Raw genomic sequence first — 24,601 nt, forward strand, 5'->3', positions numbered from 1 at the left:
TTAAAATGTTATAAAATGAACCAATTTGGAGAATGTTAACCTCCTTTTTATAGACAACAGGTAAAATATCTTTTATGAAAAATGAAATGACTCAACAGGCATGATATTAATGACTGCTGTTGCTATGTCATCTAGTCTGAGAATAAATTGGATTGATTGTAGAAAAGGGCAATGCTTCCCACCTGGGGATTGAAGTTCCCCCAGGATATTATTAATAAACTACCACAGAGTGTATACTGAACGCATAAAAGCTTATGTTTTATTCATAACGACTACTTTGAATAGAAACTTAACGACCTTCTTTAAAAAAAATATAAAAAACAATTAAAGTCAGGCCTATAAATTAGGATAGGAATCATTTCTTGTTTTTTTTAACTTAATAAAAGAGAGACTAAAGCTAAAACATTTATATAAAAGTCAAAAAAGTGATTGGCTGCCATTGACCGCAATGGAAGTCCAATTGTAAGACAAAGACAACTTAGAAGTCAACTTTGGCACTTCCCACTATAAAGCACTTCTATTTATCTTAATTGAATAAATAAGATGACTCTTCAAAAAATGCTGATGCTGCCGTATCATCTAGCCTTGCCAAAGTCAGTCATCATACTTGGACACTTTGTCCTTCAGGAAGCAATTTCCAGGACTTTATTTTGACATTCACTTCCTTGTTGTGCCACACTTTTATTAACATTGTTTTGTTTCCTGATAAGATCCAGAAAACTAAATAGTTAACTGTATTTTTCCGGCTGAAATCATTGATTTATTTGTCATTTTTATTGCCTGTTACTGGTTATAATATTTGATTTAGTTTCAGGTTATCATTGAATTTGATATAAAACAGACTCAATGTCCAGAGCTGCCAAACTCCCAGTCCACATGGATTGGTCATAAGTGGCGATCAAATACAGCCATCGTGACATCATTTCTGAAATAATAAGAAATGTCCATTTGGACTGGTGATCTCTGTCAACCTTCCCAATCCAAATATGACGTATATCACCGTCAATGGCACATAGTTAATAATAATATAGACAGAAAATAATGTCATTACAATTGCAAAGATGTGTCATTACATTTCGACTCATGTCGCCTCTTTGAAACCCAAAACTTGACGTTATTAACCCATAAGGATTATAAAGGTCACGTCCCCTTTAAGAATGAAAGAGCGACACGCTCACGTTTCTTCATACTATTTTTTTCACGTAAGTATTATAGAGTCCATAAGCGTGATTGACAGCTGTTGCGTCTTTGGTCCCTTTGTGAAGCGTTTAAGTGTTTGATTCTTTCAAGTTTCTTTATAAAACACGAACTGTTATCACATGGAAATCATTTGTGCAAATGTTACATGAAAGAAGAACGTGTAATTATAAATGCTCATTTGATTTTTCCCACGTCTTTTTAGTGGTACATCCTACTTTGTGTAGCGGTCCCGCTAGTCCCGTCCTATTGGTACAGCCCACTTTTCCTTGGGAGGCAGGCAGATTTCCATCCACAGTTGGGACACACGAGGACTACACGGTCCGGTCCATTCATGGGAGCCATGGAGCCTCTCTACGGACTTTTAACAACCTTTCTTGTCGTCTGCGGACTCACTGGTAAGTCGCTTATTGTTTTTCTTTGTTTTAAGAAGTTTACGTTCCGTAAATATGCCCCGATCTCCCCCTTTTCCACACATCTGCCACCGGCGAGTCGTGCTTGCTTGTTGGATGGCTTTTTTTCTGGGCTTCTGCTAGCTTCATAAGCTTTTCCAGCTACAGTCCAAACGGATCAAAAGTGGAAAAAATGAAGGAAAAGGTGGGTAAAAATGGAGTGGTTAGAGGTTGACTTTGATGTTGAGGTGGTGGAGAGAGAGAGATGCAAGAGAGGGGAGTTTGCCTCGCTGCAGGCGTAAAGTTTGGCAGACGGCGAAAAGGACACTTGCGGGGAGTCACTGCGGATAAGCCGGGAAGCTTGACCTGCAACTCGGGCTCCTTGCCAACTGGAGGTCCCCTTAGTTTTATATTCATTTTATTTTTGCATTTTTTGTGTGTTTTTGTTTCGAAATTAGTACTTACTACAAGCTATATTCATCCAACATTTTTCTTATACTAATTGAATTAATTAATTTATTATTTATTCATTTAAATAAACAACTTAACCCTTTATATGGCAAATTGCTTTATTGTTATATATTTTTTAAATTACCCAAATACGACTTATCATCCCAAAATGTGATTTCCGGTCTCAATAAAATATTTTAGTATAATTATTATGCTATTTTTTAATGTTAGTTTGTATTTTAGAGGAATAAATGAATTTATAATTGAATGCAATGAAAATAAAAATAAATGCACTGATTATTGCCTCTGATAATGTTTTTATTTTGAGATTATATCACTTATTAGTTACTGTTGATAATGTCAGGTGTCCAATTCAAGGAGGAATGGCAGTGATCCTTTGCTACGACCTTGTCCAATCAAAATGCTGGCAATGGGTTCATAAAGTGTTGCTAGGAAGAGTTCAAAGCAACAGTATTTTAAATAATGCATGTGTATATGTATATTGTTGTATCATTTTATCTTTTTGAATGAATGTTATCTCTTCATAATGATCATTCTAGAGAAGGTAGGTAAGATTTTCCTGATATACTATTTTTTAAGCAAATGTTTGTCTACATTTCAGCATTTTTGGGGACTTATTTTGGTACAAAAATAGATGTTAGTATACCCTTTTGTGCTTTGTTTCTGTTGATTTGAGGTCAAGATGCTTGGATTTAGTAGCACAGACTTTGTGGATGGGTCAAAGGTCACTCCAGGGGAGGCATTGCAGAGTCTCTGGGGGGATTGACCTGCTAGTTTGCTGAATTCCAGCTCTTGGGACCCCCTGTACGGTTCAGCCTACTTTGTTCATACGTCCTGGGATGAACAGACACGACTCAATTGTGGGATTCCCAAAGCCTTCATGTCAATTTAAAAGATGTTGGATACTGTGCCAACAAGCTATTGACAGCCATGTTGTCCAATTGGACGTCTCATGGCCGTCAATGGCACTATGTTTGTTCTCTGTGGAAGTTTATGGCTACTTGACGGTGACGTCTGGGTGTAGGCATGTGCCAGCTGGATCGTAAACAGAGCAGGACTTCAAATTCCACACTTAAAAAATAGTTTTGGACGTTGCTTAGTTGATGTTAGTGAGAATGGGGGTAATTGTGTGATGTTGTATTTGGGCCAAATTTTGTTGAAATGACTTTGCTATTATTTTGATGGCTTTTTTTTCCTCATTATTTTGGGGTTTGCTACTTTTTCCTTCAACGTGTATCTATTTTCTTTAACATCAACTCGATTTCACGTGGGCCGGACCGTTTTGGATATAATATTTAGATTTTTTTAAATTAAATGGATTAAAAGAACTGGATTTCAAGCCCTGACTATTCCGTTTTTTTATAGATCTAAAACAATGTTTATTTTAGATTTTTTAAAAATATATTTAAGGATTTTTGACCTAAAAACACAGACAAAATGATTAAAAATGACCATTATTGATTTAAAAGGGGAAAAATCAGGAAATTTAATATACATATATACTCTTCTTTTTAATTTGATCCTAAAACAGAAAGTCAGCACTCATGATTTACTTTCCGGGCCACAAGAAATGATGCGGCGGGCCATATGTGGCCCCCGGGCCGCCACTTGGACACCAGTGCTTTAAACAACACCATTTTTATAATTAATCTCTACTCATATTTCCATACAATAGTGGTTTTCCATTCTTTGTCTAACCTGAGCTTACAAGATATCGACTGTTTCTTTCCCCATTAACAAGCACGGAATCAAGTTACATTGAAATCAATTAGCTCGGGTCGCCGAGCTTTGCCTCCTTCTAAAAATCTATTTTTGTTTTGAGCCTGTAATTTGGGCGGCTCCATTACTGCCACATTTTATTTACTTCGATGCGAATCACGCCGCCTGGAGGGGGGAGAGAGACCACAACCGCCAAAGTGAGGTCTTCAATTAAAGAGACCTCAGAGCTTTTTAGCTCCGCCTCAACTCCGATCGATCCACTTGGGTGGACGCCTTGAAAAAAATAAATAAATAAAAAAAAACAGTGCGGCAACTTGGAAGCTAATCAGCAAATTTGACTATTTGTAATGCAGCTGCAGCTTTTTTTTATGATTAAAGCCGTCGTTTGATAATCTTTGACATTTCGAGTAGACAATACGGACAAAAAAATTGCGCCATCAATCATCTTGATTGTAGAAATATGGTCAATCAGCATGAATTTTGTATTGTTTAAAGATGGCTGAAATTAGAGTGTTGAAAAGCACAAGGAATCGAAAGGACATCCCTCATAGTTTTTTTACTACGTTGCTGGGAATGTGAAATTGTGGCATGACAGTAAATGTTTTTGACTCGCAGCATCTTGGTCACGGGAGTAGCAGAAAATGATTCCAAAATGTTTGCTACGCTAAGAATAAATGAAATAGGCGCTTTTGCATGTCACATTGCGCCACCTCAAATATGTGTCAGACCAGAAAAAGGCTTTGAGTCATTGGAGGAAATTACCATGCACCAAATGCGATGATAATTTCAGCAAAAAACACCAAAATCTTTAGTTGGTTATTACAGGCAAGAGTCAAGTTTTTGGGTTCTCACAAAAGCCAACATTATGTATAGTAACATTAAGGATAAAATAAATACTGGTTAAAAAATGGAACAAAAATTAGCCTGAAATATTTCGTAAACATGTAAGAAGAAATATTTGATAAAAAAGGAATATTATCTAATTTCATTCTATTATCTAGGGTTGCGGGGGGTGCTGGAGGCTAGCTCAGCGAGGGGGCGCCCTGAATCTGTGGCCAGCCAATCGCAGGGCACGAGGAGATGGATAACCAATCATAGTTAGGGGCAATTAAGAGTGTCCAATCAGCCTAGTTTGCATGTTATTGGAATGTGGGAGGAAATTGGAGTACCCGGAGAAAACCCATGCAGGCCAAGGGGAGAACATGCAGAACTAAATTATCACTTCAAAAATGTCAATATACAAATTCAGTGTAAAATGCTAAAATACATTAGTTAGGGTACAGGTGTGAAAGTAGCGGCCCGGGGGCCAAATCTGGCCCGCCGCATCACTTTGTGTGGCTCTGGAAAGTCAATCATAAGTGCTGACTTTCTGTTTTAGGGTTAAATTAAAATGAAAAGTATAGATGTACATTAAATTTCCTGATTTTCCCCCTTTTAAATCAATAATTGTCATTTTGCTATTTCAAAATCGTAGTTGTCCAATCAGGGAGCCAATTTTTGATCAATTATGAATAGGAATGAATAATAATAATCCATCCCATTCCCACCTGATGGACCCAATGGCCGTCACCACCACCACCACGACCACGACGCCATATGGCGGCGTTAAGCCTTGGCGTCTGTGGCCTGGCCTCAGCTGTTCCATCTTGCTGACCTTCAGCTGCCAAGACTGGAAAAACGGGTCGTCACCATCGCAACACGTGCCGTATTTTCTTTGGCAAATCCCAGCCACGCAGCAGATGAGCGCCACGCTTTCTTGTGGGATCCGCTTGCGAGCGTGCGGCGTGAGCGGCTCGCGGTCGTCGGCTTCTGTCGACTCCACCCTTTCGTTTCCCCCCACTTTTGGCCCGACAGATGCGACGGTTAACGGTTCCTCGGGGGGGAAAACCCTCTCTCTCCCCGGTGGTCCATTCAAAGAACTCTAGATTTGGATGTAGAACTTCTCCAAGCTTATCTTTGTCTGAACACGGCAGGGAAAAAAAATGGCGGTGATTTACAAGAGGCTTTCTTTCCCTTTATAGAGAAGAAAAAGAAAAGTCATTTACCGACAATGAGCTGAGGTCAAATTAATTCCTTACGCAAATTCAGGCTAATGATGGATGATGTCACATGGCTTTTTTGTGGACCTCTTGTCATTAAATAAAAAAAAAGGCTTGGCTAGAAATCGGGTGTGTAATTGTTCATGTGTGTGAGTACTTTGGAACGCACATGGCTTTTTTCCGACATGCAAAACAACAATCATATGGTTGCAACTGTATTTTGAGTGTGAACTTTTAAAATTTGACCTTATTTAACCCCATTCAATGCTTTGTACACCTGTTGCAGAATCAGGAAATGTGTTGGCAAATTTCCTGTTTTTGCATGAAATGTTGGTCCCAAAAACTGAAAGTGAAAGTAAACAACAACTTTTTGTACATTCCACTCTTTTGTATTAACTGATTTTTAAGGGTAAACCCAACTATTGCCTGAACAAAATGTTTGTTTCTCTTCTAAACCAACTTTTTAAAGCCAATTTGTTTCTAATTAACCCCTAAACTCAACCCTATAAAGTATTTACACTGCATTAGTCTGCAGTATTTGTTGGGATAGCTTTTAGGATTAAACTTATTTGCCTGGTTCAAGTCAAACATGAAAATTTGAAGTATACTAGTTAGTATCTTAACCAAATAAAGGATGAATGACACTTGTGTGTTAGGCAATTCTGTAATACCAGAACAAGGATGTGAAATTTAACGCTTGCCACTCAAGTCACATAAATCCATTTATGCGTTTTTCTTTGTCACTGTTTTGTACAAATTGAATAAGATTAGATTAGATAACTTTATTCATCACATATTCGTGAAATTTCACTGTCATAGTAGCAAGAGGGCGAGAATACAGACACAGAAAAATAAGTTTTTGACATAAATAAATAGGTAATAAATAAATAAGTGAATAATGAATGGACAAAGTCACCTTTTATCAATTTGAATTGAATTTTTTCATAGACTAATTAAAATTTTTATGTTTTTTTATACTATTTTTATGAGGCTTTCATTTATTAAGGCGCAATCTTTATATATTTTTCATTATAACAGCATATAATGTCTCAATTGTATTTCCAACTGCATCACCATACGTTGTTAAATGCGTTTAAAAATGTATATACTTTTAAAATACCATATATTTACATTTTTTTAGCCTATAATCCCACTTGGCTAATCAAGTACTCGAAGCAGATTTTTATACTACAACCTCAATCTTCCCACAATTCTAAATACTCCAATTTTCAGTTAATGCATCATTTTTTTTTATCTTCCTATCCATAGTAGGTCTCTTTATTTTCCAGCTTTCCGGTCAAACGAGGCAACAACAAAAAAATGAGCTACGACAGGGTCAAAAGAGCATCTTAAGCCAAGTGTCGCTATGGGAATTGTTGACTATATGCGTGCCTCTATTTAAGCGCATTCTTCTTTTGGGAGCATTAGCGCAATCCATCTGTGCAAAAAGTGAGTCTGCTGAACAAACACCAGTGAAGAAATCCAAGCTCAGGGAACTATAATTTTCCTCACTTTGGCATTCCCAGACAGACGTAGTAAGGTGGCTACGGTCAAGAAAAGTTGCACTAGCGAAACACCCGCTGTTTTACACTTTGTATATCACAGGATGAAGTCTAGTTGTCAGGTTTTCCTTATAGAATTGTCGGAAGTTGCCCCATGTTTTTTTCAGGCTCGTAAATAACGCATTTTAGCTACCGTTTCCTGCTTCCTATGGTTTTTTTTTTCCTGGAGAGCGCTTTTGTGTTGGAAAATTGCTACTGCCAAGCATTTCTATCGTTTCGGAGGGACGAGAACGCCACAGAAATGAGTGGTAGAGTCAGCGTTTGTCACTTCTAGACTGATTGATGTTGTTAGCAAATCAAAAAGCAAATGACACGAGGCCATGACAGCTGAACGGTCGGTTGTGCCAAATCGAGACGGACAGAAGCCCCACCTGTTTTACTACTAGAAGAACGCTCCCCCCCCCCACCCCGCTTTGTGGCTTTCCCTGCTGGGTCGGCACATCTGTGGGTCTTGTGTACCAAACGCTTTTTTGATATCAAAACAACACCGCAGGAATTTGAACATTAGGGGTGGTGTATTTAGATGGTAGGGGGTGGCTTGACTCGTAAAGGAAAAAAACTGTAAGCAAAAATAGGCTTTGTAGTGGGGAGTGGAAGTACCTGGAAGGCATTTGTAAAGTCATTTGTAAAGACACCGACCGCAAGGATGGAAATTGGAGCTGGAAAGTGGTTTTTACGTAACACAACAAATATATTTGGGACTACATCAGCGTCTGGAATTAGATTATATTAGATTAGATAAGTTTATTCTGTATTGGGGAAATTTCAGTGTCATAGTAGCAAGAGAATACAAACAGTAAAATACATTTTAGACATAGTTAAATAAATAAGTAAATAAATACATATACAAATACATAAATAACATACATACACATGCATATACATGCATATACATACATATACAGCCATACACATACATGTACATACACATACGTACACAGACATGTACATACATATACATACATGTACATGTACATACATGTACATACATGTACATGCATGTACATGCATGTACATACAGATACATGCAGATACATATAGTTACATATAGATACATATAGATACATATAGATACATATAGATACATATAGATACATATAGATACATATAGATACATATAGATACATATAGATACATACACATAGATGTACCTGTATATACATATGGTTGATCTTAATATTAGTCACATTTAATTTGAGACTTGTATTGTACTAGGTAGGATCTATACATTGGTTTCTCAGCAATTTTCCAGTCAAATTGACATTCAAAACAGCAAAGACTGTTGTTATTGTCGGTTTTGTCCCTAAAAACACACATATGCATGATGTGTGGTCCATGATTTTTTTTTTTCTTGAACTGTATTTTTAACATTTGAAATTGTGTGAAAAATAGTACTTCTTTCGACTAAGTGTTTGAGGCTGCTAGTGTGTAAATTGTGGCTTACTGTCATTCATTTTCACATGAACAGGGTGACCGTAAAAAAAAAAAGCAAGTGAACTCCCTCTGACCAAGACGCACAATGTTGGTGCTATGCCACGCTTAACCAAATTACCCATGTACGCTTTCCACTGGGCGGTTTCACTTCCTCCGATGCTCAAAACAAACATTGTTTTCTATACAAAACTGAATATTCAGGGCTTTTAATCCAGTTCTTTTAATCCATTTATAAAAAAACATATCTAAAATGGTCCATCCCATTTGAAATCAAGTTGACGCGAACAAACCTGAGTCTAACACCCTTGCCTTATAGGTGGTCTTGAAGAGTTTCAATAGCCTCAAGTTGTTAAACCCAACAAACAAATCCACTCCAAGGAGATCCAAATTCCTTTAGTTTGGAAAAGTGCGGTCAATAGGCCAAATGGCACCTTTTGTCATCTGTGTAAAGACTACACAGAACCACAAACATGTCCAGGTTTACATTCGTTAGCTTTATACGTGTACTCAATGCAACAGAAGCGAGCTTTGCCAGTCTTGGAAAAGGCAGAGCGGCAAATTGCCTCCCGTCAAGCGTCCCTTTTATCATAAAGAATATTTGTGCAGGGTGAATGTAATCGACCCCCTTCCTTCCTCGCATTGTGCCCCCGCCGAGGTTAGACAAATAGAGGGTGACAGGCCTTGAAAAAGCCAGGGCAGCAGGGCTTGTTGGCTGGTCACACTCCTTTCTTTTTACAAAGTGGAGCCCAGGCAGCCTTTTGCTCATCTGATTAAAGATGTCCACTTAACAGCATGATATGGGTGCCTTCCAACTTTAGTGGAGGCAACTTTACTCTAGAATTCTCAACAAAAAAGGCTTGAGCAATGCAAACATTCCTTGTTTTTTGTGCTGTATATTTAGGAAGGTTGCACAAATGTGACACAATGTGGCATTGAGAGAAACTATTTTAAGTTGAGGGAAAGTAAAGCTCTTAACAACATTGTTTGTACAGCATTTGCACAGTAGCAGGAAAGTTTTGTAATGGCTCTAAAATTAGCTTGGGGAGTCATCATTGCCAGGTGGACTAATGTTGTTGTAGTTTGAAGACACGTTTTAATGTTAGTTGAGTTAATATTTATGTGTGTTCATTTGAAAGTGAGCAAGAATTTGGTAGATTTGGAATTGTTTATTGAGTCTGTAAAATTTACAGTAATCCCTCAAATATCGCAGTTAATGTAGACCAGATTCTGATTTTCACATTTTTCTGAACTTTAAAATAAATATATATAAATATATCATTTTTGTATTATTAATTAATTAAATTATGTTTTATTTGGATTATTTATTTATTACATTATTTTTATTACTATTATTTATGTATTAAATTATTTTTTACTTATTTATTAATTAAATTATTTTTCTATTATATTTTTTATATATTTATATAAATACTTATATATTATAAATAATTTATTATCAATTCATAAAAAAATAAATAGTTTATAGCAGAAAAAAATTGCTAAGTAGCAAATCCGCGTTAAGTAAAGACGCGATAATCGAGGGATTACTGTATTTAACATGCATAGAGTCAACAGGGACTGGAGTTGTCATTTGTCGGCCATATTAAGAACAGGAATATTGCAAACTAGTTAAATGGAAGCAGCTACTTTACAGCCATACACTTAGTGACCTTGTGTTTTTGTGCAAAATAACAGAAGCCCAAAAATCACCTTAATGGAGCTTTAATAGCACCCTCACATTATTAGCCTGTACACACAGCCCTCATGAAACACTGACCCTCATTATGTCTTTGCTACTACGCCCCCTTCAAAATGAGTGGCGGCAGGAAAAGAAGGCGAGGCTGTGGCTTGGGTTGGACCGGCCCGGGTTGGGCTTGCCCAGTCGGCTAGAAGCAGCGGGCCTCCCTGGAGGCTTGTTGATGTCTTTGGATACAAGCCACTGTTATATGCTGCTCTGAATGTAACCCGAGAGTTCACACTGTTTTGCTTGTTTACCACCTTAGCATGTGATTTTTTTTCTATTTTTTTTGTTTCAGGCGTGGTGATTGTGCAGTGTAATGGGATTTGGGAAAATTGCATTTTTTTTGTGTCGGTATATTTCCCTCCTTGTTCAGAAAAGGTTAGCTAGAGTAATGGGTTTAGCTTTACTCCTACAAAAAATAGTTTCTGTGTTAAAACAGACATTCGAATTCTTGTTAGACTTAAAAGTACCCCAAGTTAACTAAATAAAAAGTAAAAATTTACGTTTTAAGATCACCACATGCATACTTTATACTGAATCGAATCTGAATTCAAACAGTTTATGACGAAAGGGATCAAGGTTAAGTGCGTGTGATTTTTTTTTTTTTTTTTAATGCACACATCTGGAGAAAAGATGCAATTTTTGGACCGTTTTCTTTTCAGTGCTAATTTTCTGCGGTATTTTTATGATGATTTGAATACCCCACTAATTCCAGTAACTAACAAAGACCACATAAATTTGACACATACCAAATAAACCCAAGTGGTTTAGTCCACTTCCAAAGTTAATGAAAAACAAACAATGCTTTTCTCTGAAAAAAAAATGGCACAATGCACACTGCGACATGTTGAAATCCCCAAAAACTTGGTCAGAGGACGGATCAAACGATGAAATCACCGCGAATCGCCGTCGAACGGTCGCCAACGACCTGTTGGCCAACAATGACGAGCTCTTCCAGATCTGATTTGTCATCTCCATGTTTCTGCTAATCCTAAAACCACTTTCCCTCCTGTACAGAATTAACATTCTTGATAGGTGAGGTCTTTTAAATCAATCCCTCATGAACGTCTGTACGCAATATTCAATGACACCAACAATAGGAACAGTACTTTCTTCTCATCCTACGCACAACAGCCGACCTCGCGGCGTGGTTCTTGTTCTTCTCTCTTGGTCCTCTCGGGAACCGGGTGGGCGTCCAATTTGGCTCGGCGGATTCGAGAATACTTGGCCGGCTTTTCCGTGCCGCCAGCAAGCAGGAAGCTCTTGATTGACCCTTCACCGTTTCTTGTCACGATAGGTGATGTCAGAAACAAATATTGGAAGCGGTTTGTCAAAGCTAGCCAAGTCTGAGTTCATTATTTCTCCAGATCGCTCGCAAAGTGGGGGTTAAAGGTCAAAAGTGGCGCCCTAAATAATAGGGTGTCAGACTTGGGTTGGTTCAGGGGCTGCATTAATGTCAACTTGATTTCATGTGGGCTGGACCATTTTAGGTATAATATTTAGATTTCTTTTTATATAAATGGAATAAAAGAACTGGATTAAAATCCCTGAATATTCAGTTTTTTTAATAGATCTAAAACAATGTTTATTTTAGCTTTTTTAAAATATATTTTTAGATTTTACAAAATGATTTTTGAACTAAAAACACAGAAAAAAATGATTAAAAAATGACAATTATTGATTTAAAACGGAAAAAAATCAGGAAATATAATATACATCTATACTCCATTTTAATTTGATCCTAAAACAGAAAGTCAGCACTCATGATTTACTTTCCCGGACCGCACAAAACGATGCGGCGGACCAGATTTGGCCCTCGGGCCACCACTTTGACACATGCCCTAAATAGCCACTTTCAATCCTTCAAAGCTTTTTGACCTGTAGAGCAGGTGTATCAAATGCTTAGACTACTAGAAAATTGTTGACCCTCTTACTGGATTTTTCCAGACATTTTTTCAAGCAGTTCAATTGTGGTTGCCATGCCAACTTTTCCTCCACACTCCTCACACTTCCTGCCTTGTAGGTATCCCACGTTGAGGCCATCTGTCTTTCCCTTCTCCGCCACCCTAATGGTCAGGGTGGAGTCGGTTCCACGCACCCCCGCCCTGTGTTTATGTACACGCTCTCCGACTCTTACGCTAAAGCAAACAGCACATGGTGCACACTTTGGTTCCAGTTTCTTGCTGTGCTACTACTACACGGGGATAAGAAAGATAACACCCACGCCAAAGCGGGACGGTAGCAGTTGGGGAATAAATCTCGCACGCTTGTGCGGACATTGATCATCGATGTTAGCTTAGCGTGTCATCACTCTCGGACAATCGAATGCATCCTTGTCAGACAGTTGTTGTTGTTGTTGTAGTGGTTTCAAATGACCATGATGGAATTCATTTGGCGTGTTGAGATCAGCTGTTACCGACAAATGCTTGGATTTAAAAAAAATATTTAAGCATTTTAGTTGTAAGACAATACAGACAAATAGACTTAAGGACAGTTTTTTCCCCACAATAATCAGGACTCTAAACTTTCGGTAGCACGACACACAGTCCCTTCTGTGTAATAACTTTGGGGTGAGGTAATATGAAAGACGTTGGGTGGTGATGAATTATCACTTATTTTGGCATTTTGCTGGGAAAATGCACCTTATGGAGGAGCACTATCAATTTTGTCATATGCAGAGATGGGTATGATAACTATGAGGCTTTTGTCGATGTCAATGATGATGACAAAGTCAGATTATTTGGGGATTGACATTGATCGAATGACACTTTCTAAAGAGGGTATATATCTACTTTTATTGATATTTTTTGGGCTATTTTGTTGACAAAGAGCATTCCAGTTGGCTTTAAGCCGACAGGTGTGTGTCTGTATGTGACATTTGACAAAAAATAGTGCTAATTTAGACTTTTGTGGATGTAAAAATAGCATTAATCTTTTCAGGAATTTCCCACTTTCAAATTTAAAGCTACAGATCTGATTTAAAAATGGTAGTTATTCACTCAAAAATCTCCCACTTCATGTAGGCAGGGTACCAGAATTACACAAAAAATATTTTTTACAAATGCTGTGTGAGATGAGAAGTGTTGGGGGGGTGGAGGGGTTGCTTGTCAGAAAAACACGATATCACAATCCAACATGAAATGATTTGCTATTGACTCAAGTTCAGGTATTGTTTTGCTTAAAAAAAAACAATGTATTGTGTGTAATCAGGAGAAATTACAGAGCACACCGGGGGAGCTTCAGCGTCGTCCTATAGCATTGCTGCGGTTAACCACTTGCATGGATGCCAAGTATCCAAAATACCAGCCGGTGGGCCACTTTTATACATTTCACTCAACGCGCACGTCCAACAACAGATTGATGGTTCCCAAATATAACAAACTCTACGTTGTAAACATGTCAACAGAGCTAAAACGGACCTGCAAAAAAAATACCAGTAGGTCATTAAATGTTTACTCCACAGGCCTGAAATACTTGTGAATATGATTTAACATGCTCGTAATGTTTGGGTTAGTGTAAATCATGTTTTTGGCGCCTCTGGGAAACTAGTAAATACGAGAATTTTTTGAGGATATTTTGGAAATTAAGTGGAACAATATTAAGAGTTGATTTTGTCTTTTTTTGCAGGTGTAAACAGCAATTTGGTGGTGGTCCCTGAGACGTTTGTTGCAGTTCAAGGCAAGAAGATCACATTAAACTGCTTGATTGGATCAGAACCTGATCTGAAACTCATCCAGAGTTCCTGGGAACGCCTACTCCCGTCAGGGAAGGAAATCCTCGCCGTGTACCACTCCGATTACGGGACGTCCATCCCTACCGAGTTAGCCAATCGCGTCAGTTTTATATCCGCCACGGCCCAAGAACTGAGTATCGCCCTGGACAACGTTACCCTTGACGATATTGGTGTATATACTTGCAAGGCGTCTACTTTCCCATTAGGAAATTCCCAAGCCTCGACGCAAGTTAACGTTTTAGGTGAGTTTAATCAGTTTTTCATGTAAACGTTTTCATGTTTTTGTGTTTTTATGAGGTGCTGTTGGTGTAAACTGAAATAGTTTGGGTATAGTTTGACTAAATGTTCGATTTGGCAAGATTTAAATAGTTTTATAGAGCTAGTAAATAGTTTGGAGCCCAAATGTTGGTTATGTTTATAATTTTGATTAAAATCAACAGCACAAAACTCTTGATTAGCCATGTTTATCTATATTGTACACTATATTATAAGTAGCTGTCATGTTAGTGAAGTTTTTTAAATGTACTGAGCTCGTCACCTGTCTCTAAAATCCTTCATAAATACTCACACACACAAAAATCAGCTTTTGCTTCTCTTCTCACGAATATTCCATGAATTTTCCGTAAGAGTTGACAGAATTTTGGCTAGAACGAGCTCATTTGGTGGACATTGTTTAAAAGATTTGTCTGGCAATCAGTCATTTCAGGTCCTTTTTTGGCAATATTACATTAATATTATATTTCATTCATAGTTTAATGGTCAAAATACCCCAAAAACGCTCCATTGTGTTTAGAGTCTTCTCATTTTTTTGACAGAAATGTTGTTGCTGTTGATAAAAATGCTTTAGTTTAGGGTTAGACAGGTGTTAATGGATATTATGGACAATTTGGGGTAATATATATGGTTTGACGTATTCTACGACCTTAGCACAATGTCACCTAGTGTAAATCTTAGTAGTTAGGTTTAATTGAGTAATGGTGGACACAATAGGAACACTGTTTTCTTGCTAACTGCTAAACTGTGAGTCTTTCAATGTCTACAAATTGCCTGCTCTCGACTTGCATTTTACTTTTCGTTAGTCTTCCGTCGTCCTTGGCCGGAAAACCTCAATGTTTAAATAATTAATGAACATTTAACCAACAAAGTCTTGAATTTCAAAGTATGTCAAAAGTGCAATGTCTTTTTGGTTGTGTACAAACAAACCTCAAGAACTGGAAACTCTCACAGTGAATCAGGGAAATGCTCCAATTGGCACAAAAACCAACCCAACCATCCCAGAAGAAGAAGAAAAAAAACACCCAGACAATGACACTGGAAACTCAACACATGGCTTTAATCAGACATATTTTTACAAAATAGTAACATCATGAATAATAAATCAAAATCTATACTTTATGCCAAAAGATGAGACTGACCTATGCTTAGATGACATGTTAATAAGTATAAAAATGGACATTTTAGTTCTACATGATGCACGGCAACCGCAACAATTTATCATCCCCGGTCCTGTTAATTTCCTTTGCTTATTCACATGGCCGACCATGCAGTTTTTTCCTTTTTTTTGCCTAGTCAGAAAACCGAATTCAGCTGCACATAGAGATTTGCTGACACATGGAAAAGTGGCGAGATGCAGTGGCGAGTAAATGCGCTACTGCGCACTGGCTACTACGCAAGAAGACCATCGTGCACATCTTTTTGACATAAAAATTCATTTGGAATGGAAAATCTAAGACTAATATTGACATAATTTGTATTTTTTTTAATTTTCTAAGTTTCCACCACTGGTAGAAATACTATGCCATGACATTACTGTTAAATCAAACCATAGCAGCTACTGTTTTTAGCTTGTCAGGGTGGGCAGAGCAACTGCAGGGCGAGTACGGCGCCCCCCCTTCGCGCAAGTGCAGGAGAGCGACAGCTATTTTTAGGGGGACGGGGTGCCGGGAGTTATTTTTGGAATTTGTGGCGGCAGCCTCTGCTCGATTGTGGGCGACGGCAGCAGATGTCCCGGAGGTGACGGCCTTAGGGTCTCGGGGAAAGAGGTGGTCGCGTTGCCTTTTAAAACTGTCGTCACTGAAGTTAGAGGAGCAGCTGCTTATGTCATTTTTTTATAAGGATATGTGAGACAAGAAAAAAGTATTGGCAGGGAAATGTTAAGAAATACTTAAGGGATGCTCAATGGCAAAATAAAAACTTATTGAATGCATTCTCATTAGTCCAAGGGTGTTAAACTATTTTTAGATTTTACAAAAGAATTTTTAACTAAAAACTGAAAAAAAATTAGTTAAAAAAATGACAATTATTGATTTAAAAGGGGGAAAATCTGGAAATGTAATATACATCTTTACTCTTTATTTTAATTTGATCCTAAAACATAAAGTCAACACTCATGATTTACTTTCCCGGGCCACACAAAATGATGTGGTGGGCCAGATTTGGCCCCCGGGCCGCCACTTTGACACATGTGCATTACACACGTGGGGATGAGTATACCTTTTCAATCATATATTTGGTATTTAAAAAAAATATTTTCAGGTTATTTACCATTTTAAATGTATTTTTACTTCTCCTTTCTTATAGTGGAACCCAAAGTGTACGTGTCGGCCAGTCCCGCCGCCCTCGTGGATGGCGAGGGCGAATCCCTGGTGGCCACTTGCATCGCGGAGAAAGGCCTCCCCGCCGCCAAAGTCTCCTGGGAGACGGACCTGCGCGGTGGCTTAGTGGAGCAGCGGACCGTGGAGGAAACTGACGGCACGGTTAGCGTGCAGGTGCGATACCTGTGGCAGCCGTCCAGCTCCGCCCAGGGCAAGACGCTCACCTGTGCCGTGGACCACCCCGCACTGCAGACAGAATTCCACATACCATTCGTGCTCAATATTCAATGTGAGTAATGTATTTTGATTGGACTAGGCTAGCAGCTAATGAGCAAAACCTATGAAAGGGCTTCTTTCAAACTAAAAATACTAACTAACATAATACATCCATCTTGACTGTCTTGCTTCTTTAATCTCATTAGCTAATATCAATATTATGCTGTCCCTGACAATTCACCTTTACTTGCTGGCTTCTTAAAAAAAGGGCCCACTCATGAATGAATTTAACATTGGAATTAGGGGAAGTGGGAACAGTTAATATATTTGTTGGTCATCAAATAATTGATACCTGGACGGACGTTTGGTCGACGGACAGTTCTCACTCTCTCTTTCTCTCATGATTATAATTTTGAGAGCGAGAGATTACCTGGTTGATTGATTTCAACAGAAGAGTCTTTCATAATTATAATTTTGAGAGCGAGCAAATCTGGCGACCAAACGTCCGTTCGACAAAACGTCCAGGGACCATACGTCCGGCGACCAAACGTCCGGGGACCAAACTTCCGGGGTACAAACGTATGGGGACCAAACGTATGGGGACCAAACGTCTGGGGTCCAAACGTCCGTTGACCATATGTCCACGCTTGTGTTCAAACAAAACCACTTGTTTTCAAATCTGCTTATTTATTGCCAAAACGAATGACAACATATAATTAACAAACAGTATGATCAGTGACTGCTAACGAGGGAAGAATCGATCAAGTCAAGTGTGTGGCGAAATGTGGGGTGAAGAAGGCAGTGGGTATAAATGCGGGAAAAGCATGGTTCATATTGGCGGAACAAGCTCAATAAATCATCTCCCAGACTAAAGTAACTTTTCTTTTTTTAGTGCAAAAGAAGCACAATTTCTACGCCAACGCGCCAGACGACAAACTGAGATACCTTCCTTTTTCTTCCGTAACGACTCATTTGTTCGCTAGAGAAATCAAACCCAGGAAAATTTGATATCCGACTCTCTATTTGCTTTGTTTTATTACAGCGGCACGTGCCGCCTTCATCCCGGATGTGTACCTCCCCCCACCATATTTTTTGTTTTGTTTTGTCGAATTTATGAGCTGTGCAAAACTATTTTACGAATGCTCATTATTTCTTCTTGGCAACTTTTACCATAACACAATTCACATTACATTTTTTTCTCCTCCTCCTTGTGCTTGTGGAGTTTCTCCATAGTCACAAATGTGCTGTGCTCAGCACATGTGAGCCATTGTTAATGGTAACATTTGCTGTGCTTTGTTTTTACACAGTCGCACCGACGGTCGTCATACGGGCGCCCGAGAAAAACTGGTACGCTGGACAAAACAAAGTTGTTCTCCTTTGTGACGCACAGGCCAACCCCCCAACCCAGCGATATTTGTGGGCCAGGTCTGTACACTATACCTTTATAACATATACCATATTTTCACAAATACAGGGCGCACCACATTATAAGGCGCATTGTCAATGAATGACACATTTTAATTTTTTTCTTATATAAATAAAGCACACTGGATTATAAGGTGCCCTGTCTATTTTGGAGTAAGTTTAAGACTTAAGTGCGCCTTATAGTGGTGAAAATACGGTATACCACATTGTTGCATGTACTGATAGTGTTTGGGGAGCAATTTCTCCAGGTTATTTTCTTTGACACTCGATCTACCGGTTGTAGCCATCTACGAATACCAGTCCAAGCGAGTAAGCCAGACATGGAGGCTTTCTGTTGTCGTCTAATGTGAAAACAAGGCTCATAGTGATCCGACAAGACAAAAGCTAGCTGCGTCTGAGTGTTTTTCCAGCCTGTAAATCACTTTAAGCCAGATAAGATGTGTTTTTAACCATGTTATTCAATGTAATGACTTTGTTTTTTTGTTCCCAGGTTGGATGGACCAATGCCTAATGGCGTTGAGGCCATTAGCAACAGGTTTGCGTTCCTGCGCCCTCTGGAGCTCAATGATTCAGGCGTGTACCGTTGCGAAGCCACCAATGAGATCGGGACCCGGAGCCAGGATATATCGTTCTGGGTTCAAGGTAGGCTACCATACTTTGATCTAGAGTGCTTTGATAGGCGCTTGTTTGTGATTGGCTGTAGCGTCTACTAGACAGAACCTATCGAAAATGCTAAAACTAAGACGGAGACCCACCTAAGAATCAAGATTATAAAAAAATCCAGTGTAAATCAGATGTTGTGGTTCAGCGAGGTACTTTTTCTGTTCCCGGTCAACTGTCTCGAAGACATAAATGAATCCCGCTGACAGATTTGCGAGTTAGCATAACATATAAGCCGTGAAATGTTCCAACGTAACACCGCAGAGCCGTTGAGTGCTCGCCTCTTTGTGTAAATGTCAACCAAGGCCGCAGACTTGAACCGTACCTGGATCATCGTAATAGCTTTTCCCGATTTTTTTTTTTTTCCCTCAATGTCCGAGACGTCGCCGCGTCCACCCACATCTGCGCTTCCTACCCCAGCGTCCCCCCCGCGGGACCACTCAGTCCGTCTCGTTATTGCCGAGTCAGGGTCAGGGGTGTGGATCCTGAGAACGCTCCTTTTTTTGTGTTTTCATTCCTGCATGGCTCCTTTGTAATCCCTCTCCAAACAAAGTAAGCCCCGCCTTTCGGATCCCCCCGTTACCTCCCCGCCCGCCGATGTATTGGCCTCTGGAAAAGCGCTGGACGCACCCCAAAAAAGCTGTCACGCTCCATTTGTTTACAGGCCCGAACCGAAAGCCCTCCTCCGAGCGAAAGCACAGCTGACAGACATTCCCGTCCAGGAAAGACTCTGCTGGCCAATTATCTTGCCTTTTCTCTCTTCAAATATTAAGACTCGGGGTATGCCGCGTCCCCCCCCTCTTCCCAGCCGGAGTTAGTAACCCTTCCCCCCAACTTGCCGTTTGAAGCCTTGTGGTTTTTGGCCAATGACGTTTTCAGATGGATCAACTATGCCATTGCAGATGCGTTTAACCCTTCAGAGACCGTTTTGGGGGTTATCAAACCATTTATTTCCCTAAAAATGTCATCTAATCTGTTTGAAAAGGCTACCCTGATCGTTGATTGAGTTTATAAACTGTAGGGATGGAAATTTTTGGTGGCTAGTATTGAATTTGTGTTTGACAGATGTGGTTCTCGACTCTCAATGGAGTAGTGATGGAGTGTGTGTGAAGGGGTGGAGAACATAGAGCAATTAAAAAGGGCGTATTCTGTGGGTCAGTAGGTCCTGTCTGCCCCAAGTGGAGGAATTCAACTATCTAGGGGTCTTTGTCAACAAGAGAACAAGGAATGACAGGCTAAGACAGAAGGAGAGCGAGATAACAGCCCTTGTATTAGTCCATCGTTTATTTGAAAAGAGCTGAGTAGAAAGGCAATGCTTTGGATTGGCCGGTGTTGTCCAAGATATAAGACGCCAAAATGACTTGATAAGGTGTCAAGATCTCCCTTTGACTACTACTACTACTGAAGAGCTGAACAAAGTAGTGACGTCAGTTTTTTGGGTATTTCCCCAATTGTAGTTTTCAAAGCCTTGGATAGGAATGACTGATATGGCTCGCAAAAGTTAAGTAAACAAATTATGCAAGGGTTTGTCATCTATTTGGCAAAAATTCCCTTATTTTTTTGTTACAATGAGAGACAAAGATGACCAAATCCGAACACTTCTTATCACTGTCCATTGACCTCCCCTTTTGACCTTTCAGCAGCCCATAATAAGCCGTTCAAGTGCCCGACAGAGCGAATCCCAAACAAACACGGCAATGTTGAGTGACTTTGACATACGAGGTGTTTTAGGGAGGTACACTCCAAATAAGAGATGCTCCTTCTTGACCTTTACAAGTCCTCATCACCACCACCATCATCACAAATAGCCTAAAATACCTTCCAAAACGAACCAATACTCCCAACACATTATTAACCTGTGGCTGGTTTCTCTCCTCCACAGAACGTCCCTCCACCACGGCACCCCCTCCGTCCCCCACCGGCCGGGCATCCACGTCGCCGTCCGCCACGAAGCACTCCCCGTTCACCCACTCCACGCCATCCCCCATGGCGGACTACAACCTGGGTGCCTTAGCGGGTGGCGCCGTGGGGGGCTCGATGCTCCTACTCGTGGCATTAGCGGCGGCCTGGTGGTGTTTCTTCCGTAAACGCCGCACTTTCCGCGGCGACTACTACACCAAGCAGTACCTGGGACCCTCGGACATGCAGAAGGAGACGCAACTGGACGTTTTGCAACCTCACGAGCTCCAGGAAGTATACGGGGACGAGGCGGACCAAGGTAGTCAGGAGCTCAAACCCAAACTCTGTGGGGATGTCATTTACCCCGATTATAAGGAGCCAGGTGGCGACGAATGGGGCGATCGTGACCAAACCCAACAGGGCGACTATTACCCGGACCCTTACCGTGGTCAGAACTTGCATCACCCATGCGGACCCCCCGTCCTGGCCAATGGGGGCTCGCCTTATCTATCGGATAACCGCTGCAACAACTGCAATGAAAGCGACTATGTGGCCCACGTGGACGGCTCGGTCATCTCGCGGAGAGAGTGGTACGTCTGAGGGAAAAGTGGAAAGCGCTTTATATGGCGAAGGGAGGCCGGACGGATGGACGGAACGAATCCGCCGGCGCCGTCGGCCAATATTTGGCCCCCGAGAAAGCATCGAGTGTCGGACCCGCCGGAACGTCAGGAAACAAAAGCTTTCCGTTACGTTACACACTACTGAAATGGGAATAGTTGCACAAATGGTAAAGACAGACATGCCATAGACTCGCGTGGTTGGTTGGCTATTCCTGACTTTTTTTCGGAAAACGTTGTTGCTTGTGACGTTTCTTTAAAAAACCAAATCCAGCACCCTCATGCAAGAAGACCTAAGTGAAGCCTTCTATGGTTTCAAACTGATTTTTGATACTTTATTTTTTCCATGACTGCAAGTTTGGACTATCACTTCGGAATTTTTGGGGGATTCTGCATTCCAAAAAAAATGCTTTTTTGTTCACTACTGGAAAGTGGATGTTTTTTTTATTTTTTTGTGTGTCATCGTCGCCACAAAATCTATTTTGATGTCATTCTTCATCAAAATGCAGCAGATGTGAGGTTTGTTTTGTTTTTGTTTGTTTTTTTTGGGTCATTTTTTTTCCTGCCAAAAATTTGCCGGGACGCCATGGTAGCGGAAACATTGTTAGCCACTGACATCACGCTTGGGCCGCTCCCGCTAGCTCGTCACGGGGGAAAAAAAGTAACGCGATCTTGCGCCGTTAGGAAAGAATCACGGAAAAATCTTCCAAAAAAAAAGACTTTTTTTGTTTTTTTTTTCCTCTCCAACGCACACAAAAGCACCGACGTCATGACTCGAGAGCTCGGAAACAAACCCGCACTTTTTTGCTGCTATCAAAAGAGGACGCGGACTCGAACGCGCGTCGCCACGATGGGGCGTCGCCGCCCGTTTGGGGTTTTGCGCGTCGCCGCTTTGCGGGCGCGTCCCGGCCCCGCCCTCGCTGAGAATAAACCGCTTTAATGTTGTGCGCATCGGGGGGGAGCGGCCCTCGCCTCAAATTTCGTCCTTTAGCCTTCGGCTAAATCGGGAAGACGCCGGAAGAAGAAAAAAAAAGTTTTGGGGGGGAGTCGTGTTATTAAGTTCAGGTTTGACGGACAGGTTTTTTTTGCATTGACTACACAGTAATATATTTGAACTACGTTAGGACTTTTAGGGACATTTTAGGAGAAGGCTTTTAGAACTTTTTCAATATTTTAATGGTTTAAAATTTAAAAATTTGGATGATATACATGAGTACATGTAATAAAAATCTAAAATGCTAAAGAATGATGGCAAAATAGTTTAAAAATTCAGTTTTAGCGAATAGAGAATGGTTTAAAATACAAAAATTTGATGGAATACATAAGTACATGAAATAAGTAATATCTAAAATGAAAAAAGTAATGGCAAAATAGATAAAAAATTCAGTTTTAGAGAATAGAGAACGGTTTAAAATCCAAAAATTGGATGGAATACATAAGTACATGAATTAAGAAAAATCTAAAATGCAAAAAAATTAAAAAAATAATGGCAAAATTAATTAAAAACTCAGTTTTAGAGAATCTAGATTTATTTCTTTTGTATTTATAATATTTATGTACTTGTGTAATCCTCCCATTTTTTGTTAACTCATTGTCTGACATTAACGGACTTCCAAGACAAAGATTGGACGTCAATGATGATTGGACGTCAATCTCCGACCCTACAAAATAGTCTTTTTTTTCGTAAAATGACGTCACATTAGTTTGTGTTGAGAACGCGGAAACATTAGCTGGTCATCAGCTGTTGTCTCCGAGTAGACGGTGCCTTACGTTAACATACGTTTGCTATTTAAAGTGGAAACCTGGACAAAAGGACGCGTGGAGCTCGTGAGCCACAACGGCAGGAAATTTAAGTCTTGTAAATAAGAAGTTCACCACTTTTTTTTTACTCTTTTCTATCTGTAATATTGTTTTTTGTCTTTTGTAATGTGTGCGGCTGCGTGTTTGCTTTTCTTTGTTTGCAATAAAATTTTTGGACCTTTTATGTGTACTCTTTCTCCAGATAACCTCAAATTTCGGATTATTTTTGGGTATTATGATAGATCTACTGCTTAAAAAAATGTGAAAATCCATATTCCTGACAGTGATTCTTCTCTTGTAACAAGATAACTTGACTTTCCTTGAAGTTTTACCCGCAGCAAGCCAAATACTCAACTTGTTTTGACAAGGATTTAATAGGATTTTGTCCCAAAGTGCTCCTTTCGAGCCTTAAGTGCTGCCATTTTGTGTCTTAGACTCGTTACCACTTTAGAAAAGAATCTGACAAATGAGAGACATCGCACAAAATCCAACTTATTTTCACCCCAAATCTTAATTCCGTAAAACTCTCCATGCCGACATTTTTGTCCTATTTTTGTCACCACTCATGACTCAGCACTTTTTGTCCCAATTTTTCGACGCTCGTCCATCTTGTGTCATGGCTGTCCTCACCTCCATTACCGCTTTAATGAAGCGTATCAGTGCGTTTTCTTCACCGGGGATTTTTCTTTGTCCCACCTGGATGTCGGGTGACCACCCACATCAAGACGTACCCCCCCCCCCCCCCCCTCCAAATCATCCATTGCCCCACCCCCTATCCCTCAATTCCCCAAAAATATCATTTAAAAAACTAATTTGGGACATTTTTCCCCATTACCTATTCATTTGAATGGAAGCCCCGCCCCCAAAACATTACCTATAAACCTTCTGGATGAACAAAAATAGATTTTTTTTTACATTATGAGCCGTCCAATCCCTTAAAAGTGAACGTCTGATAGCAAATGACCAAAAACCCACTCGTGACAAACTCATGATTCCATTCACGGCGAGGGATAAAAACACCCGCATTGTCCAAAACGCTGCAAAAGTGAATTTTGCGACAAAGGTGACTTTTGAACAAAAATGCCATGAAAAAAATGGCGTG

The 24,601-nt window shown here is 39.9% G+C and overlaps 1 protein-coding gene across 1 annotated transcript; it reads left to right on the forward strand.

Annotated features, from left to right (window-relative positions):
* The first annotated feature begins 1,312 nt into the window (after positions 1-1,312).
* nectin3a (nectin cell adhesion molecule 3a) lies at positions 1,313-22,892 on the forward strand. The gene is made up of 6 exons (XM_077722307.1): positions 1,313-1,595; positions 14,183-14,530; positions 16,869-17,171; positions 18,406-18,523; positions 19,014-19,165; positions 21,066-22,892. Exons 1-6 carry the CDS (start codon positions 1,532-1,534, stop codon positions 21,680-21,682), a joined length of 1,602 nt encoding a protein of 533 aa, XP_077578433.1. The 5' UTR covers positions 1,313-1,531; the 3' UTR covers positions 21,683-22,892.
* Positions 22,893-24,601: the final 1,709 nt, after the last annotated feature.

Source organism: Stigmatopora nigra, chromosome 8, assembly GCF_051989575.1.
Source record: "Stigmatopora nigra isolate UIUO_SnigA chromosome 8, RoL_Snig_1.1, whole genome shotgun sequence".
Classification (NCBI taxonomy): Eukaryota; Metazoa; Chordata; class Actinopteri; order Syngnathiformes; family Syngnathidae; genus Stigmatopora; species Stigmatopora nigra.

What these genes read in the sequence shown, in the direction of transcription:
- nectin3a (XM_077722307.1), top strand. Translation starts at nt 1,532, where the DNA reads ATGGGAGCCATGGAGCCTCTCTACGGACTTTTAACAACCTTTCTTGTC. An exon ending in ATTCGTGCTCAATATTCAAT is followed by an intron (nt 17,172 to 18,405) that starts GTGAGTAATGTA and finishes GTTTTTACACAG; the next exon opens with TCGCACCGACGGTCGTCATA. An exon ending in TATATCGTTCTGGGTTCAAG is followed by an intron (nt 19,166 to 21,065) that starts GTAGGCTACCAT and finishes TCTCCTCCACAG; the next exon opens with AACGTCCCTCCACCACGGCA.